Source organism: Drosophila melanogaster, chromosome 3R, assembly GCF_000001215.4.
Source record: "Drosophila melanogaster chromosome 3R".
Classification (NCBI taxonomy): domain Eukaryota; kingdom Metazoa; phylum Arthropoda; class Insecta; order Diptera; family Drosophilidae; genus Drosophila; species Drosophila melanogaster.
This window is the reverse complement of record NT_033777.3, coordinates 29,903,232-29,921,446: the sequence shown is the minus strand read 5'-3', so window position 1 is coordinate 29,921,446 and position 18,215 is coordinate 29,903,232. Positions and strand designations below refer to the sequence as shown.

Sequence of the window (18,215 nt, the reverse complement as noted above, 5' to 3'; positions counted from 1 at the left end):
CTTAATGAGTTCCCCTCGACAGCTGTGACTTTAATTTTGAAATTCCTTGGGCCACCATCACTTCCTTCCTCTTCTCTTGGAAGCCATGCGAGTGGAGTGTGGAGTGCATTGGCCCCGCTAAAAACCCCGTACGACTTGAACACGTACGATGCCATTCCGCCCGGAGCTCCATTGAACCCCACCTTTCGAACACACACATTCATCTCAAAGGGCTGCTCCGTGAAAGTGGGCTTGTTCCTTTTCCTTTTCTCCGCCTTTAGCCAGGAGCTGGCATTTAGTTCCAAGTGCATTGACACACAAAAGCCCTGCGAGCGCCCTGAAGTAAGCAACATTCAACATTCAAGGCTCAAGACGCTCGGCTGCCAAGGACGAGTTGGGTCTTAGATGTACACCACCCCACCTCCCCCTCCCACTTCCCATGCAGATTAATCAATATTCATCAATCACAAAGTCAGAATCACTGACCCAGTGCCCAAAAGGCATTCGAAATCATTTCAATTCGGTAGATACTCGACTGTAAACTGCAGGTGTGGTGTGTTTTCCGGCTCTGTTGGTTAGCCAAAAGCTTAAAAGCTTGCATTTTCTCCTATTTTTAAGGGCTTTTCTCGGTGAATAGTTCTAGGATATGAACCCAAGTCCATGAATCCCTATTTACTCGCAAATTAACACCCTCATGCTACTTTTTGAATATTAAGTAGCTTTGAATTTCGGCTTGAATAGGTGTCAAAAAGTATGCAAAGTGCGTATTTTTTTTTTGGGCATTGATCTATATTGCTGGGTACAAAATATTAGACACCTATTTAATTTCATATCTCAACTGTATGCATCATTTCATCGAAATATAAGCAGATAATATTGTTCCATTTAGCACGTTTTGTTTTTCACTTACATATAAACCCACTGGGCAGTATTGATTTGGATTTTCAGGCATAAAAGTGGTGCGATTCCGTTGCTGGGGCTTCGAAAATCGAAAGTCGCTCATCACGTGCAATGCAACCACAAATGGACGAAAGATTCCTGAACTGAAATCGCTAAAATCGGTTGCTGCCTCCAAATGCAGCCCCACAATTACCGAAGTGCGGTCAAATGGGCCCATTGACTCGGGGTTCGCCCACACATTGACCGAGTTTTAGCCACATTGGGCACTAATGTAATTAGTGGAATATAGCGACCCGTGGCTGCCACTTTTCAGCAGTGCAACGCGGCTAATTGGAGGCGGAACATCGCCACGATGGAACACTAAAGGATACAGTGCGCGAAAGGATTACGCCAAGGCTCCCCGAGGAGCAGGGATAAATGCCCATAGTGTTTGTGAGATGTGAAGTGACCGAGTGATCCGATCCTGATAATCGCGTTCGCATAGACCAGTAAATCAGTGCAGATATGGGCAGCAATACGGAATCCGATGCCGAGAAGGCGTTGGGGTCTCGCCTGGATTACGACCTGATGATGGCCGAGGAGTACATCCTCAGCGATGTGGAGAAGAATTTCATATTGTCCTGCGAGCGGGGTGACTTGCCAGGTGTCAAGAAGTGAGGCTTCCTCCCTATGGCTTCGAGTAACTCGGCTAATATGATTTCGTCCTTGAAGGATCCTCGAGGAGTACCAGGGCACGGACAAGTTCAACATTAACTGCACGGATCCCATGAACCGCTCCGCCCTCATTTCGGCCATCGAGAACGAGAACTTCGACCTGATGGTGATCCTGCTGGAGCATAACATCGAGGTGGGCGACGCCCTGTTGCACGCCATCTCGGAGGAGTATGTGGAGGCGGTGGAGGAGCTGCTGCAGTGGGAGGAGACCAACCACAAGGAGGGCCAGCCATACGTAGGTCACATCCTGCCGCAGAATATGCCACAACTCTTACTCTTTTCCCCTCCTTTGGCAGAGCTGGGAGGCGGTGGACCGCTCCAAGTCCACCTTCACCGTGGACATCACGCCCCTTATCCTGGCCGCCCACCGAAATAACTACGAGATACTCAAAATCCTCCTGGATCGCGGGGCCACGCTGCCCATGCCGCACGACGTCAAGTGAGTGGGGTGGTGTAGGGATGCAGTTGCTCGGTGATATGGCTATGTAGTGAGCTTCCTCGTCCTTCGAGCGGCACGTTCCATTGTTTGTCCAATTGGCAACACACTTATGTAGCACATCGCTGGGTGCCTCTAATTTTAGATAATTGCGGGCAAATTAGGGTGAAATATTAATACAGGGTGTAATGTTGTGTGTGGGAAGAGCAGGTCCTTGAATGTTCTTAAATTGGGTCAATGGACTCAAGCCTTTAACAGCGTCATAAATGTCCTTGCTAGGAGAGAAGGTCCTTTGTACTCCTTTCAGATTGATTTAAATGTATTTATTATTATAGAACTCTTGGGTTCCGTACACTTTGTATATCATCGCTTAATCTCAATTGTTTCTAGGTGCGGCTGCGATGAGTGTGTGACCTCCCAGATGACGGACTCCCTGCGCCACTCGCAGTCGAGGATCAACGCATACCGCGCCCTGTCCGCCAGCTCGCTGATAGCGCTCAGCTCCCGGGACCCTGTACTGACCGCCTTCCAATTGTCCTGGGAACTCAAGCGCCTGCAGGCGATGGAATCGGAGTTTCGTGCCGAATACACGGTACGGTAGTAGTGTGCAATGTAAGCGGTGGCCAGTGTGCCACTAGAGTCTATGCGAATGCGAATGCGAGCCTTTGTTTGTGTTTGCCCAACAGGAGATGCGTCAGATGGTGCAGGACTTCGGGACCTCGCTCCTGGATCACGCACGCACATCCATGGAACTCGAGGTGATGCTCAACTTCAACCACGAGCCGTCCCACGACATCTGGTGCCTTGGCCAGCGGCAAACCCTGGAACGACTGAAGCTGGCCATTCGCTATAAGCAAAAAACGGTGGGTTCGGACTAATCCGTGCACATTAAGGAACTGTGAAGGTTACAAGCTTGTGGCTAGATACCCATGCCTAATCCACCACAGACCAACTGGGATTTAATAGCTTTATATATAGAAACGGATCTTAGTACCCTGCTTGAATTTATAAACATTACTCCCCCTTCTAGTTTGTGGCACATCCAAATGTCCAACAATTGTTGGCCGCCATTTGGTACGACGGACTGCCGGGCTTCCGGCGCAAGCAGGCCTCCCAGCAGCTGATGGATGTCGTGAAGCTGGGATGCAGCTTCCCCATCTACAGCTTGAAGTACATCCTGGCCCCGGATTCCGAGGGTGCCAAGTTCATGCGCAAGCCCTTTGTCAAGTTCATCACGCACTCCTGCTCCTACATGTTCTTCCTGAGTGGGTAAAGTGGGTGCTTAACACTTCATCCATCTAAATATGCGCCCATTCACAGTGCTCCTGGGTGCTGCCTCCCTGAGGGTGGTGCAAATCACCTTTGAACTCCTCGCATTTCCCTGGATGCTGACCATGCTGGAGGATTGGCGCAAACACGAGAGAGGTTCACTACCGGGTCCCATTGAACTGGCAATCATTACCTACATAATGGCTCTAATATTTGAGGAACTGAAATCTTTATATTCGGACGGCTTGTTTGAGTACATCATGGATCTTTGGAACATAGTGGACTACATATCGAACATGTTCTATGTGACGTGGATTCTTTGTAGGGCCACCGCTTGGGTAATCGTCCATGTGAGTCCATATGAATCTAATGAATAAATTGGAGTTACTGAAACGAATTGATTTCAGCGTGATCTCTGGTTCCGGGGCATAGATCCTTACTTCCCAAGGGAACACTGGCATCCGTTTGATCCAATGCTTCTATCAGAGGGCGCCTTTGCTGCCGGAATGGTCTTCTCCTATCTAAAGCTCGTCCACATCTTCTCCATTAATCCCCACCTGGGACCCTTGCAAGTTTCACTGGGTCGCATGATAATCGACATCATCAAGTTCTTCTTCATCTACACACTGGTGTTGTTTGCCTTCGGATGTGGTCTCAACCAGTTGCTATGGTACTACGCTGAGCTGGAGAAGAACAAGTGCTATCACCTGCATCCCGATGTGGCTGACTTTGATGACCAGGAGAAGGCTTGTACCATCTGGCGAAGATTTTCCAAGTATATTACATTCATTTCTATGTACTTTATCATATTGGCATCCCATTTCAATTTACTTTAGCTTATTCGAAACATCACAATCGCTCTTTTGGGCCTCTTTTGGCCTGGTGGACCTGGTCTCCTTCGATCTGGCGGGAATCAAGAGCTTCACCCGCTTCTGGGCACTGCTAATGTTCGGCTCCTATTCGGTTATCAACATCATTGTGCTTCTCAACATGCTGATTGCCATGATGTCCAACTCCTACCAAATCATCTCGGAGCGAGCCGACACTGAGTGGAAGTTCGCCCGATCCCAGCTGTGGATGAGCTACTTCGAGGATGGCGGCACCATTCCACCGCCCTTCAACCTCTGTCCCAACATGAAGATGTTGAGGAAGACCCTGGGCCGAAAGCGACCGTCACGAACCAAGAGCTTCATGGTAAGTTACACTCAGAGAAATTCAATATTTCAGTTTAAGTATTATACAAATCCACACATATATATTAAATTCAGTGTACTCTACTTTTAAATGATATTTCTTATCATATTACTTTTAAATGTAAGTAACATTTCGAAAGTTCGATTTTTTCAAGTTGAATCACCTCACAGTGAGAGGCGGCTCACAATCAATACAAATCTTAAGCGAAATCATTTTCAATCAAGCCCATGCAGAGCTATCTGTGCGTCAAATTGACGTCTAATACATCCTTTCTGTGTCCTTCCACCCTCTAATGCTCCCTGTTCCAACTCCCAGCGAAAGTCCATGGAACGGGCACAGACGCTGCATGACAAAGTGATGAAGCTGCTGGTCAGGAGGTACATTACGGCGGAGCAGAGGCGGCGGGACGATTACGGCATTACCGAGGATGATATCATTGAGGTGCGCCAGGACATCAGCTCCTTGCGGTTCGAGTTGCTGGAGATTTTCACCAACAATAACTGGGATGTACCCGACATTGAGAAGAAGTCGCAGGGTAAGGGAAGCCTACCCACATCCAAATTGGCAACTTACACGTGTCTTAAGATAGAAGTAGCAGTATATATGAATAATTATTTACAATTAGCTTTTGAATACCTAATAAAGTTCACCCCATCTTGAATATTAATTTGAAATATGTTGTGCTAGAAGACTACAAAGCTAGAATGGATTTTAATGGATTTTATTCACTAAACTTACTTTTGAAGGAGTTGCTCGAACCACCAAGGGCAAGGTGATGGAACGTCGCATCCTTAAGGACTTCCAAATCGGCTTCGTCGAGAATCTGAAGCAGGAAATGAGCGAATCTGAGAGCGGACGAGATATATTCTCATCGCTGGCCAAGGTCATCGGCAGAAAGAAGACCCAGAAGGGGTAGGTCCACTTAAATCTGTAAGACGCTTTGAATAATGGTTATTATTCTCAACAGAGACAAGGATTGGAACGCCATTGCGAGGAAGAATACTTTCGCCTCCGATCCCATTGGCTCCAAGCGCTCCTCCATGCAACGTCATAGCCAGCGAAGCTTGAGGAGGAAGATCATCGAGCAGGCGAATGAGGGTCTTCAGATGAACCAGACCCAGTTGATTGGTAAATTAATAAAGATGTGCCCAATGTATGTATATTTCCATACCCTTGATCTCCTCCAGAATTCAATCCCAACTTGGGTGATGTGACGCGTGCCACAAGAGTGGCTTATGTCAAGTTCATGCGGAAGAAGATGGCTGCCGACGAGGTTTCCTTGGCCGATGACGAGGGTGCTCCAAATGGCGAAGGCGAAAAGAAGCCACTGGATGCCTCTGGGGTACGTTCCAATCAATATATGTATATGTATTCCCTGGCTAATATATAATCTCACTTGCAGTCTAAAAAGTCCATAACTAGTGGTGGAACTGGAGGAGGAGCTTCTATGTTGGCTGCAGCTGCTCTAAGAGCATCGGTTAAGAATGTGGATGAAAAATCCGGAGCCGATGGCAAGCCCGGCACGATGGGCAAGCCAACGGATGACAAGAAAGCAGGTGATGATAAGGATAAGCAGCAGCCTCCCAAGGACTCCAAGCCGTCAGCAGGTGGTCCCAAGCCCGGGGATCAGAAGCCAACTCCGGGTGCGGGAGCTCCAAAGCCCCAAGCAGCTGGCACTATCAGCAAGCCCGGTGAGTCACAAAAGAAGGACGCTCCGGCACCACCAACCAAACCTGGAGACACCAAGCCTGCTGCGCCGAAGCCTGGAGAATCCGCCAAGCCCGAGGCCGCTGCCAAAAAGGAGGAGTCTTCCAAGACCGAAGCTAGCAAGCCGGCAGCCACAAATGGAGCAGCCAAGAGCGCAGCTCCCTCCGCTCCTTCGGATGCCAAGCCGGATTCCAAACTGAAACCTGGAGCAGCTGGAGCACCAGAAGCAACTAAGGCAACCAATGGGGCCTCCAAGCCGGACGAAAAGAAGAGCGGTCCGGAGGAGCCAAAAAAGGCTGCAGGAGACTCCAAGCCAGGAGACGATGCCAAGGACAAGGATAAGAAACCCGGCGACGATAAGGACAAGAAACCTGGCGACGACAAAGACAAGAAACCTGCTGACAATAATGATAAGAAGCCAGCCGATGACAAGGACAAGAAGCCGGGAGACGATAAGGACAAGAAGCCGGGTGACGACAAGGACAAGAAGCCGAGCGATGATAAGGACAAGAAGCCTGCCGATGACAAGGACAAGAAGCCAGCAGCAGCTCCTCTGAAGCCGGCGATCAAGGTGGGTCAGAGCAGTGCCGCAGCTGGCGGAGAACGAGGCAAATCCACGGTCACAGGACGCATGATCTCCGGCTGGCTCTAAGCCGCGGAATCCACTTTCATAGCAATTAAATAGTTAAGTCCTTTGTTTGTGTGAATAATAAAAAAAAAGAATCTCAAGTACCACGTTTCTGCAACTTGTTGCTAAAGGCCACCTGTTGCCAGCAACATCTCATTTGCATCGCAGCAACATTCATCATCCGCCCCGTTGTTCCGATGGCAATTTGTTTGTCTGCCATCCATCCGCCTGCTTTTCTGGCCTATAAAAGAACGTGAACTTCGACCAGAGGAATCAGAAGAACCGTGACCGTTCCGAGGATAACATCAGACCGAAAAACATATTCGCCAAGCCAGTGTTTCGTCCTAAATAGTCTTGCAAATATGAAATCTATGTTGGTCCACATAGTTCTAGTGATTTTCATAATCGCCGAATTCAGTACAGCTGGTGAGTGGTGGAAACATTACAAAATCGCTTTTAAGGAAATCTTAAACAACAAACTAGTCTATCTCGACTAAGTGCTGCTGCTATCTTTTGTTAACTTTAAAGTGAAAATAGTTAAATGCTTTTTAATAATGTTCAATAATATTTTGCAGCACCTTTAAAAGAAAGAGGTAATGGTAAAAAGACCTTTCCAATTTTTCATTAAAATGTTCTACTTAGAAAAGTTGTTTATTATTATTTTATTAACTTTTTTTTTAACACTTAAAGCACTTCTTGAAGAGGCATGCAATTTAAGTCGTACACAGTGTCTTTTTATATCAAGCTCTTTAAATCAAAAAGGTGATTTCAAATCTAACCGCTGAAATAATAAAAGCCACTTAAGAAGAGTTAAATATCAAAGAAATAGTTGTGGCACTCTAAATCTATAATTCAAATTTAAAAAAGGTTTTAATCACAAAAAGCCTTAATAAAAATATTCAAGTCACTTGAGTTACTTTGGCGGTTAGGCTACGAAAATAGCTTATTCCACGGAGACTTAAGAACAATAAGATGAGAACATTTGAATAAATTGCAATCCCCAAACACTCCATTCAGAGACGGACCACGACAAGAACCGACGAGGTGCCAACATGGGGCTCTATGCCTTCCCGCGCGTTGGTCGCAGCGATCCCAGTCTGGCCAACAGTCTGCGCGACGGATTAGAGGCCGGAGTCCTCGACGGCATTTACGGAGATGCCTCCCAGGAGGATTACAATGGTAAGTCGTTGCGGCCGGATACGGTTGACTAATTGGTCCTAACGCCCCGGGGACGCATGTGCCATTCCAGAGGCTGATTTCCAAAAGAAAGCCAGTGGTCTGGTGGCCTTCCCACGCGTTGGCCGCGGTGACGCCGAGCTGAGGAAGTGGGCCCACCTTCTGGCTCTGCAACAGGTGCTGGACAAGCGCACGGGACCCAGCGCCTCCTCGGGATTGTGGTTCGGTCCCCGGCTGGGAAAGCGCAGTGTGGACGCCAAGTCGTTTGCGGACATCTCCAAGGGACAGAAGGAACTCAACTAGACACACTGACTCCCCCTTTTGACACTCTGAATGTCGTAGATACTTTTGTATATCAAAGAGAACGCTTCTAATTGAATATTGTAACGGGTATACAGCAAATATGTTTTTCGGTCAAATATATATTATGAATAAGGGCTGGTGAGAGCTTGTAATTAATGTCTTTGCGTGTCCTTCTTGCCATTTCAAGTATGTAAATATAATAAATCATATAAAGTAGCCTGCTCAAGTACCGCGTTACAACTGGGATTCCTTTTGGAGTATTAAGAAAAGTTTATTCTAAATGAATTGCAAACAGTTTTGGTTCGGACATGAATGATACGCCATTGCCATGACATGGCTAAGATCATCCGTTGTGGGCTCTACTCCTGCTGTTGCTTGAACTTTCGTAGCTCGGACTGTATGGCCTCGATAAGGGGTGCAGTTCCCGTTCTACTGCCCGATGGAGCAGTCGCATCCAATCGGGCCTCCATCCTCTGGAAGGGTCCTGCGCTCACTGGACGATTCAGGGTGGAGTGGGAGCTGTACATACTCCCACCTCCCCAGGCACTGTAAGTAGGCGACGGAGGTTGCGTCGAGTGCGCCGACTTGGACGTCTTCTCCGGCTGAGCGGTTGCCGGACGTTCAGCTAAGCTCTTGGGTTCCGCCGAAGGATGAAAGCTGGAATATCAATTACTTGAGTTGAGAATGATAGTCATTTCCAGGATAGATCCGCACCTCGGCAATCCCGCAGATGAGCCCCTGTGCTCGCGCTTCGTAGCCCTCCGGTTGTTGGTGAAATTCTGGGTGGGCAGGGGCATGGGTATGTCGTCCTGGCTGGAGTACATCTGCAGGGCTCCCTCCAGAAGCCCCTCGTAGTGGTTTCTAATGGCCGACGGATTGTGCAGCGGACTGGGGTTGTAGTCGGCATAGGTCTGGGCCTCTGGGGAAGATCGATTGGAGAAGTTGAGTACGATAGGCGGAGGAATGACTTTACCAGGTCGTCTGATATGGAGAGGACTGGAGAGGTGGGTCTCTACGTTGTTAGTAGCTACGTTTTGGTTATCGGGTTATCAGGATTGGTGCAAGCAATAACAATAACTAAATCAACGACTACGGGTTGTCCTAGTAACGCGACTTGGCCCCAAATCGAACGTCGCCATCGTCCTCATCGTCATCGTTATTGTTACTCTTTGGGGTTTCTCCGCCCGGCTCACCCTGCGTCTGTTTCTTCTTGTGCCGCTCCCAGACCACGGGACCCACGACTCCCGGATCCGGATTGTCGCTGTGCGAGGCGGAGCGGACATTCCTCACCGACGGCGGTGCCTTGGGACTGGGAAAACTGGCGATAGTGGCAATGGTGTTGTCCTTGCTGCCCTGCGACTTGTGGGATCGCAGGGATCTTGTGGAGTTGTGAGGCGCCACTGCGTTCACGTTGTCGTAGTAGGTGACGAAGACGGGATCCAGTACGCGGTTCAGTGGTTCCGGCAGAGTACTCTTGGGAAAGGCCCGGACCGAGGCCATCGACAGGAAGGATCCCACACTGGCCGTATCCGACTTGTCGGATGGCTGAATATTCCGGATCATCTCGCTGTTGATGGCCTCGGCGGACGCCCCTCTGCCGGTTTTTTGGGTCAGCAACTTGTTCCGGTGGTAGTTGTTGTGCGGATTGAAGGCTTCGCTTCGTTGGAAGTTCTCGTAGCTCCGGCGCATAACTTCGGGGGACTCCTCAGCGGAGGAATGACCCGCCAGGGAACCTTGGACCGGACTCGTCTCCAAGGAGCCCACTCGGTTCTCGTTCAGGTAGCGCCTTCTGGACTTGTGTCGCATTTTGTCGCTCTTCTTCTCCGACACCACGGATGTGTAAACGGTTTCCTCGTGACCTTCGGCTCGATCGTACTGATGACGCCTCTTATGGGCGTCAAACAAGCGGGCAGCCTTGTCGTCCAGGATCCTTTGGACATCGGCACTCGGCGGATTGATAGGGCAGTAAACGGAGGAATCGGAAGTGTTGTCCGTGGACGAGGAAATGGACTCTCGACGGGATCGTGTCTCCTGCGGCGGAGCTGGGAAACTGATGCGTGGCTCCCTCTCGTAGGAGAAGTTCCTTACTCCTGCCTCCCGGGATTGGGAATGTCCTGGACTTGGTTCTCCTTCGGTCCTCTCACTAGTCGTAGGTCGCATTGATTGACCATCGGAGAGGAGTTCGTTGCGGGAGGAGTTTCTGAAAAGGGTATATATATATATATATATATTCCTTGCAAAAAATACTTTCATTCCGCAAAGGAACATACCTGTTGACTGCACTAAGTTCTCTTTGCCGGGATCGGGTTCGTCCCAGGAGTAGAACCGCCACGAGGAGCAGCATCAGCAGCAGTATGGCCAAAGAACTGATGACAACCAGGGCCACGTTGTTTTTGACCGAGTTAAAGAATCCAGCCTGTCCACTTCGAGGAACAGGAGCCAAAGCGGTTGCCGTGGGCTCCCTGATGTAGGCTATATTAAAAGAAAATACGATACATACGTATATATCGGAACTATTGCAGATAAATCAACTCACGTTCAGATTTCATATATACGGCCTGTCCAAATGTCTTCACCGCTTCGGATTCACTGACCAGTTCCATGTCCTTTGCTGCTGTTGTGGCCAAAACAGGTCGACCATTCACCAGAACCGTGTAAATCAGCTCCGTTTGGTTGGCTATCGGTCGATCATTGCTGCTAAAAACAAAAAATATAAATCAAACAAATATTACATGAATTCATTCAAAACTCGACTCATGCCACTTTAGATGTTTATGTGAGTGCACTTTGTGGGTTAATCAAACTCATAATATTGAAAACCAGTTCGGCAGGCACTCACAATTTGAGGTTGACGTAGTTGTGCTCCTCCATGGTACCGAACCCATTGGTGTTGGTGCTCCACTTTTGCACATCCGCCTCGCTAATTTGTGTTAGGTTGTGTATGACAACTCTGACGTGCTCGTCCCTATAAAGTGGCTGGGACTGGGACTGGGAATGGGGAAGGCTTTGGGGATGGGTCTGGGGTGGTGGTTGCGCCCCCTGTTGTTGTTCCTGTTGTTGTTGCACCGGCGGTTGCTTAGTCAACAAGGTTTCGTGCATTTCCCGCAACTTTTCCGATTTCCCATTCTGCTGTATGAGCTCCCAGGGGATCAGAGTAACGTATGCTCCATAATCTATCGATTCCGTGCTGGTCGAGGGTGTGACCCCCAATGGGAGCTGCTCCTCGGACTGCTCCTGCTCCTGCTCCTCCTGCGAGTGGCTGGCCCACTCGGTGTCTTCGCCCAGTCGCCTCACACTCTTTATGTAGTGCTGCTCGTCCTCATCCTGCATGTCCAGTATTTCGACATCATCTGCTGGCGATCCCGTCGTGGTTTCCACTCTCGTCGGTAGCGTCAAAGACTTTCGACGTTCTCGAGGTGCCGGTAGGTTAACCCCTTCGATTTGTTGAGCTCCATTAATGCCAAGGTGCCTGGTTTGTTGTCTACTTGTGAGATGTAAGTTAAGTACTTCTTTCATACCTTGCTTAAACTATTCTTACCTGGTAAAAGCCAGACGATATAGCCGTGCCAGCTTCTCCTCCAACGTGGGATTATCCTTGGCCGTATAGAATCCCGACATGACGGTCAGCAGCCAATAACGTCGGTCCGTGGCGGAGTAGTTCAGAGGAGGCATTCCTGGGCCACCCATGTCCCAGGTGCCGCCGCCATCATCTGGCTTGCAGTCCAGACAAATGGGTATGTCGATCTCCTGTAAATCAATCTTTAACATAGGTCCTTTGTTCGGAGTTATCCCGTGCTTTAACTTACATTATTTCCATCCACATAGATGGTGGCCACCACCGTTTCGGTCTTGAAAACTGTTTCCTTGCCCTTGGTAATCCCCGTGTGCACCTTCTTCAGAAAATCCGGTGGCCCATCCCCCGAGCCAGTCCAAAAGAAGTCTTCCAAGTGAATTTCGTCCTTAACTTCTGGATAGTCATCGTCGTTGTTGTCTGGAAATGTCGTGGATTTATTTTTGGCTTACAAGTTTCTTGAACTTTCACCCCGTTTCCATAGAAAGTAAACAACACACAGTATCTGATTTGATAACTTTATAGAGGGGTTTTAAACTTATATTGGAAATAAATGTATATATGTAATTCATATCCTAAAGTTTAATATATATTCTCGTGTCTTTCTCATTCTCCAAGTTGTATTAAGTGCTGTTTTTCGGTTTTATTACCCCTATTTTGGTAGCAGGCTTTCGAGTTTGTTTGATCAATTGCACTAATGGCAACATATTTCCCACAATGAATGCAGTTCCACCGCACAAATTATGCTCCAGCGACAAGTTCGTCTATATGCATTGGTTTTGGATGGTATACCCCCTCCTCAGGGACAACAAAAGCATAACTTATCGATTAGCACCTGCGTTTCCGAAAACCGAAAGACAGGAACTTGACAATTTGCTTGCGTGTTGGGCCCGCAATTAGGCATACACCTGCCTTGATTTGGCAGGTCGAATCACCTGGGTCAGTCCTCTTTGCCTTTCGGTTTTGCAATTAGCCCATATTGATTGTCCCAAATTTTTTGCTGCGACCAGTGATGAATTTTGGTCGTATGACATGGCTCTCAGCCAGTGCGTAAAGCAAGGGAAGCGTTAAAGGTCAAAATACTTGCACCCTAAATGCGGCAGAACCTCTGGTTCTGGTCAAATATACATCGAAATTTCACTCGGCGGATGCTCAACTCACCGTGACTCAATTGTATAAGCGGCTGACCAAGCTGCGACTTTTGCGTAGCTACACAATTGGATTGGAAGGCCAGAAGCGAGAAGGAAATGAGCAGAATCGCGGGATTTGCTTTCATTTTCACTGGATTATTTATGAGCGTTCTGGTCACTTTCGGGTGTTCCTAATTCGGGCCGCATTTCCCTTTCCACGCGGCTACAGCAACGGTGCGATTGTGGAAAAGTACACTCTATATGGGCGATATCCGATATCCGAACTATTTGGAAAAGCTGATTCGACACCGTCGAACGTCGACCGGGAACTAAACGTTCCATTGTAATCCAAGCGTTCTCGGGGCTATATGGTGGTGCGGATGCGGGTGACATTGTTATAGCCCGCTCTCTGTTTGGGCCGCTTTATGCCTGGTCAGTTACCTGGGGCAACCGACACTTCCGCGGCAACAGGCACAAATCGGAAAAGCGCGCCAAGCCACAAAAACCCCCTTCCACCAACAATGGAAAGCTTTTGCCGTCAAGTCCGACTTTGTCCCAAACATTTTGGGACAGCACTGGATTGCTTAGACACAGCTACCACGTACAATGTGCAGTCATGGTTCCAGTCACAAAAGCTCGTTTAACTATGTACAAAAGCTGATTGTTACACGAAGAAGGTCTTGTAGAAACAGTACAACGGTATTCGCAGCTTAAAAAGTATTTTTCAATCATATAACTTATTTGGTAATAACCCTTCAGGTGATAATTCAAATTAAATCGAATTTATATAAATCAATATAATGCAAATTTATTACTTTATTCAAGTATAAACAATAATGAAATAACATATTATTTTAACGCTCATTTTTTAGGTTTATCTACATATGTATGTACGACTATGATTACAATTTCAAGAGACCTTCATACCATTACTCGGAGTATAGCTTTACTGTAAGCACACAAAAGTGTTAAAAGCTTGATTAATTAACAATAATTAGCCATTAGGTTTAAACAAGTTTCTTAGCTTGCTCAGATGGCAAACATGACAAACCAACTGGCAGCATACATTTTATGCCATACATATGTATCTATTGTTGTTCTTCTTCCCATTTTCATTGTAATCATTAACTTCAGACGACCTAAGAAAGGGTAATATGGCTAAGTTTTGCAGGTGGCCTTCGTATTACTAATCGAGTAATTTGGGCACTCAAAAACCCACTTGATGAATGAATAGCTTTTTTATAGTAATTTAATAAGGTTTGCCGAGCGACTTCTGCAGAAAACGATGGGCAGCCTTCGTTTAATTACCAAAGGTATTGCATTTTCGTATCGCCGGCCGACTGGTGTATAGATGATTAATTATTAATAATTATGAAGACGTACTCAGTAAATTCCCACCCACATCTTTTGGTAAACTTGTTTCCTTTGTAGCTGCCAAATAAGCCAAATACGTCACCCGAGCGGACAAGGTTTCCCATGTAGGCTTACAAAAAACCCCCGAAAAATACATAAATATTACCTTGTACCTCGACTAATCATTTATCATGGAAACAAGTTTCTTGGTCCAAATGCTTCCAGGAACCAGTCTAATTTTTGGATCTCCATTGTTCTTATCCGGCGATCACTAAAATAAGAATTTGATTATACGTATGCTAAGAATTTAGTCTGTCAAATCTGGCCATAATTTTGAGCTGTAGGCGCTTATTAAGTCGTGTGCTTCACCTGACTCGACATTTCTTTGTGTATAGATACATCGAGTGGATGGCATGAAGTGGCGAAAACCCACCGAATGTGCTTGTCCATGGATACGAGATTCTTGAAACTCGTTTCGGGTGTCGGGTCCATCATTACTATAGAATGCGCTAATTTGTCGGGCGTAAAGACTTTTTAAAGGTCACAACTATTACGCAACAGAAAACTCGTCTATCCAGAGTGCGGTCCACTGATATTGAAACAACTAAACTTGATCTTGGCCAGTGGCGAGTGGAAATGAAAATTCTTAGCAAGCAAGCATATATTTTGGACTCATTTATTTACAACTCTAATCTACAAGCTCCTTATCCAGCAGCGGACTTCAGGGCTCCGGGGCTCAGTTTCCGGTTCTTGATCTGGTAACGGGCCTTGTAACCATCCTTGTCGGCGGTGTACATCGTCACAGTCTCGGTGTCAGTCTTTTCATCGTACGAGGAGTACATACCCATGACCACCAGTTGCTCGTCGGGAGTGCCGGGGTTCATGATCACGCCCATCTCCTCGCGCTTGCTGCCATTTGGCTCCTCCGACCTGCAATCGAATGGCACATTAACACCGATCTGTGTCTATAAGGCGGAAAGTACTCACGCGAAGCGGTATCCCTCCTTGGTCGGCGCCTGGTTGTAATACTCCGACACAATGGTGGGGAAGACGTAGTCCAGAAGTCCCGCCGAGCTGTGGGCGGCCATAAGGGCCACCAGGGCAGTGAAAAGTAGCTGTGAGAAACGAACGGGTCACATTAGTCTTGGATCATATTTGACTAACTAATTATGCCTATGTAAGTGATGCACTTATAGCGTGCTAATTCAATGTTTTGTACACCTTTAAAGAATTGAATATCTCACTCACTACTTTGCACTTTTTAAATAAGATCACAATTGAAACTAGTTTTATTTAATAGATCCAATAATAAAAATCCAAAAGTTAAACTGCGAACTGTGTAACTTGGCAGCAAGACGGGCTATTAGCACAGCTGCATCAATATCGTGTATTGGATTGACAGCCACTATTTGGATTATGCACACACTTCACATGCCAGGCCAGGCCACATTGCCGCCCCCTGGTCAATACCAAGTCGTAGGTCTGGAACACGGTCGAGGTATCCGGATGCGAATCAGCATCAGTAGCTGAATTCGAATCGGAATAGGGTTCCGCCCTGAGCAGCTGCTTACCAATTTCGCTGAGGCCATGTTGATGCGCGATGGAGTTACCGAGCTATACTAAAGCATCCGAAGTGCGACCCCTAATATATAAAAGTTAGGATCTGCATAGATCTTTCAAGCTCGCGACGCGCGAGGCACACACACAGTGGATAAGTCATATTTTTCTGCTTAGTAGCAGCCACTACTTATAGAGTAAAACCGGTCGCTTCTCGATCCGCAAGTCAAATGCCGAAAGAAACGCCAACGCCTTTCTGTAAAAATGTTATATTTAAAGATTGATTTCGAGGAATATTCGGCAAAGGAATCGACTTGGCGACATCTGCTCCACACACATAATGGGTTCTCCCTGCTGTGCCAACAGATGGAACACTATTTCTCAATTTGTTATCAAAATGCGGTTATCCTTGGTCTTAAAGCTAGCGAAACCAGTGATTTATAAAACGATATTTGCATATATTCGAGATGCCAAATTAAACAAAATTGTTTTGATGCTCACAAACTAGTTTATTTTTAAGTTTATAGTCGCCCGTGATTTCACTTTCTAAGCTGAAGTTTAGCATCCGATGCTCGTTCTGAACAATTGCCTTTTCTTTCAGCGATTCAGGTTTTTCTTAGCAAAGGTTTTCGCGGTTTTTTACATGATTGTACGTTGGGATGAGTAATTAGTTGTAATCAACCATCAATCGTGTTTAATTACTGAGTCATCTTTGCAACAATTCCATCCAGATTTGTGTACAGGTCCATTGGTGTTGAATTGACGTTTTCCTGATTGGCAATAAAATGAAACTCAAACTTAAGCGATTGCTTTTTACCCATTAATTAAAATCTCATTTTGAGGTTCAACGCTCTAGACAGCACCAATATAATTAAATATTTCTTTAGAAGCCGAAAAGTCGAAGAGATTGCACAGATTTGTATACTTGCTATAAAGCAGGAACTCTTTACCGAATTATTAGTTTGGAATTGAAATGTATCTGTTTGACAAACTCTCAGAAAAAAAAAACAACGTACAAAAGTCCAGTTCTCTGAGAACATAACACAACATAAAAGAATACAAACAAACAAACTATTGATAATTATGTATATTTCAAACTATTGTTTTCATTTTGAGTATGGTTTACAAATATGCTTGTGTGAACGCAAACAATTGAGCTCTCGTTGCCCAAAAGTATGCTTTAAAATTTTTGTTAATATCACGTTGAATTATCATATTTTTTAAAATAGTTATTTATATATCTTTAACATATTTTTATTCGTTTACTGTTATTTAGTGCTTACGGTTTAAAATATTAGGGGTTTGAAGAATCTAGTAAGTCAAGTGAAAAAAGCTGGCTCCTACGACACTCAATGTATTTATACACAATGTATACATCTTTTTTACATTTACTACATTTACACTTCCTCGATAGATGGCAGCACTCAAAATGCAATAGTTATCCTATTATACGAATTTCAACAATTTATAAAAACAAAATATAAAAATTCAAAAAAACCCCCAATGTATTAATTTTTTGGTGTTGCTTTTAATTGCTCGACTTTTGAGCTAATCGCTGACTAAATTACAAAGTAAATGAACCAATCGGAAAAATAATTAAGTTGTGAAAATATATATTAAATTAAATTATGGACATTTAATATTTAAAGTACTGATTGGCAAGTGGTGCTGGACAAAAGCGTATTGGCAAAACCTCTGATGCTCAGACGTTTTAGAGGCGTCTTCACAATGAAGTCTCACGTCCTGCTGCTTGGATTCCTGGTGATCCTTGTTGGAATCCTTAGTCATGAAAATGTCGATGCAGCTGGACTTTTATCCTCGTCGGCACAGACCCAGGGATGCCAATGCTCGCTAACGATGTCCTGCAGCTGCTGCCAGAGTGTTTCGGTTGATCTCCTTAGTCAAAATAGTACCGGTATGTAGCTAGGATACACACATTCATATAACCCTTACCTTATACCAAATTCCCCTTCAAGTCTGCCTCACTTTGGGCATTGGCTTGACCAGTGGAACCATCAATTTGGGGGCCACAATGGATGGAAATTCGGTGGCCGCGCTATCCATCAGCACCGCCAACCCGCCCACATATTGCATTCCCGTCATCTCAATGGTTTCCCTGGACATGTGCATCAAAGTAAACATCAAGGTGGCAGGAGTGGCGGTCAAGGCCTGTCCCACCTTTTATACCGATTATGCCACGAACCAGGTCGCCAGCTACGATTTTCCCTGCATCCAAGTGGGCATGGATGGAGTTAGCCTGATCTAGAAATACAAATGCGACACCCAAAACAAACAACG

At 46.2% G+C, this 18,215-nt stretch overlaps 5 protein-coding genes across 7 annotated transcripts; 3 read left to right on the top strand and 2 right to left on the bottom strand.

Moving 5' to 3' along the window:
* Window positions 1-1,157: 1,157 nt before the first annotated feature.
* On the top strand, window positions 1,158-6,926 carry trp (transient receptor potential). 2 transcript variants are annotated; one of them, NM_057420.4, is made up of 14 exons: window positions 1,158-1,532; window positions 1,591-1,828; window positions 1,890-2,032; window positions 2,420-2,621; window positions 2,716-2,892; window positions 3,060-3,294; window positions 3,350-3,648; window positions 3,706-4,073; window positions 4,135-4,492; window positions 4,808-5,027; window positions 5,239-5,404; window positions 5,460-5,620; window positions 5,680-5,834; window positions 5,895-6,926. In NM_057420.4, the coding sequence occupies exons 1-14, from the start codon at window positions 1,384-1,386 to the stop codon at window positions 6,849-6,851; spliced, it is 3,828 nt and encodes a 1,275-aa protein (NP_476768.1). In that variant the 5' UTR covers window positions 1,158-1,383; the 3' UTR covers window positions 6,852-6,926. The 2 variants fall into 2 exon arrangements, with proteins under 2 accessions (NP_476768.1, NP_001263090.1); NM_001276161.1 differs by having other exon boundaries at window positions 2,420-2,641.
* Window positions 6,927-7,100: 174 nt separating this feature from the next.
* Window positions 7,101-8,456, top strand: Capa (Capability). Its single transcript, NM_079828.3, has 3 exons — window positions 7,101-7,253; window positions 7,845-8,006; window positions 8,077-8,456. The coding sequence occupies exons 1-3, from the start codon at window positions 7,190-7,192 to the stop codon at window positions 8,304-8,306; spliced, it is 456 nt and encodes a 151-aa protein (NP_524552.1). The 5' UTR covers window positions 7,101-7,189; the 3' UTR covers window positions 8,307-8,456.
* Window positions 8,457-8,554: 98 nt separating this feature from the next.
* CG31036 (uncharacterized protein) lies at window positions 8,555-13,340 on the bottom strand. Of its 2 annotated transcripts, none has more exons than NM_170450.2 (9): window positions 13,039-13,340; window positions 12,113-12,297; window positions 11,845-12,053; window positions 11,146-11,787; window positions 10,843-11,003; window positions 10,577-10,778; window positions 9,500-10,506; window positions 9,021-9,225; window positions 8,555-8,963 (listed from the first exon to the last, which is right to left on the bottom strand). In NM_170450.2, the coding sequence occupies exons 1-9, from the start codon at window positions 13,151-13,153 to the stop codon at window positions 8,666-8,668; spliced, it is 3,024 nt and encodes a 1,007-aa protein (NP_733329.1). In that variant the 5' UTR covers window positions 13,154-13,340; the 3' UTR covers window positions 8,555-8,665. The 2 variants fall into 2 exon arrangements, with proteins under 2 accessions (NP_733329.1, NP_001138125.2); NM_001144653.3 differs by having other exon boundaries at window positions 10,843-11,000.
* Window positions 13,341-14,998: 1,658 nt separating this feature from the next.
* On the bottom strand, window positions 14,999-15,983 carry CG15515 (uncharacterized protein). The gene is made up of 3 exons (NM_001276159.1): window positions 15,932-15,983; window positions 15,348-15,475; window positions 14,999-15,290 (listed from the first exon to the last, which is right to left on the bottom strand). The coding sequence occupies exons 1-3, from the start codon at window positions 15,947-15,949 to the stop codon at window positions 15,065-15,067; spliced, it is 372 nt and encodes a 123-aa protein (NP_001263088.1). The 5' UTR covers window positions 15,950-15,983; the 3' UTR covers window positions 14,999-15,064.
* Window positions 15,984-17,621: 1,638 nt separating this feature from the next.
* On the top strand, window positions 17,622-18,207 carry CG15517 (uncharacterized protein). Its single transcript, NM_143488.2, has 2 exons — window positions 17,622-17,832; window positions 17,894-18,207. Exons 1-2 carry the CDS (start codon window positions 17,646-17,648, stop codon window positions 18,181-18,183), a joined length of 477 nt encoding a protein of 158 aa, NP_651745.1. The 5' UTR covers window positions 17,622-17,645; the 3' UTR covers window positions 18,184-18,207.
* Window positions 18,208-18,215: the final 8 nt, after the last annotated feature.

Bases quoted from the DNA above. Each gene is read 5' to 3' on its own strand.
- trp (NM_057420.4), top strand. From the start codon at position 1,384: ATGGGCAGCAATACGGAATCCGATGCCGAGAAGGCGTTGGGGTCTCGC. The intron at 3,649-3,705 runs GTGAGTCCATAT...AATTGATTTCAG, and splicing joins CCGCTTGGGTAATCGTCCAT to CGTGATCTCTGGTTCCGGGG. The intron at 4,074-4,134 runs GTATATTACATT...AATTTACTTTAG, and splicing joins ATCTGGCGAAGATTTTCCAA to CTTATTCGAAACATCACAAT.
- Capa (NM_079828.3), top strand. From the start codon at position 7,190: ATGAAATCTATGTTGGTCCACATAGTTCTAGTGATTTTCATAATCGCC. The intron at 7,254-7,844 runs GTGAGTGGTGGA...CACTCCATTCAG, and splicing joins CGCCGAATTCAGTACAGCTG to AGACGGACCACGACAAGAAC. The intron at 8,007-8,076 runs GTAAGTCGTTGC...GTGCCATTCCAG, and splicing joins CTCCCAGGAGGATTACAATG to AGGCTGATTTCCAAAAGAAA.
- CG31036 (NM_170450.2), bottom strand. From the start codon at position 13,153: ATGAAAGCAAATCCCGCGATTCTGCTCATTTCCTTCTCGCTTCTGGCC. The intron at 11,004-11,145 runs GTGAGTGCCTGC...TTTTGTTTTTAG, and splicing joins AACTACGTCAACCTCAAATT to CAGCAATGATCGACCGATAG. The intron at 8,964-9,020 runs GTGCGGATCTAT...TTGATATTCCAG, and splicing joins TCATCTGCGGGATTGCCGAG to CTTTCATCCTTCGGCGGAAC.
- CG15515 (NM_001276159.1), bottom strand. The intron at 15,291-15,347 runs GTGAGTACTTTC...ATTCGATTGCAG, and splicing joins AAGGAGGGATACCGCTTCGC to GTCGGAGGAGCCAAATGGCA.
- CG15517 (NM_143488.2), top strand. From the start codon at position 17,646: ATGAAGTCTCACGTCCTGCTGCTTGGATTCCTGGTGATCCTTGTTGGA. The intron at 17,833-17,893 runs GTATGTAGCTAG...TTCCCCTTCAAG, and splicing joins CCTTAGTCAAAATAGTACCG to TCTGCCTCACTTTGGGCATT.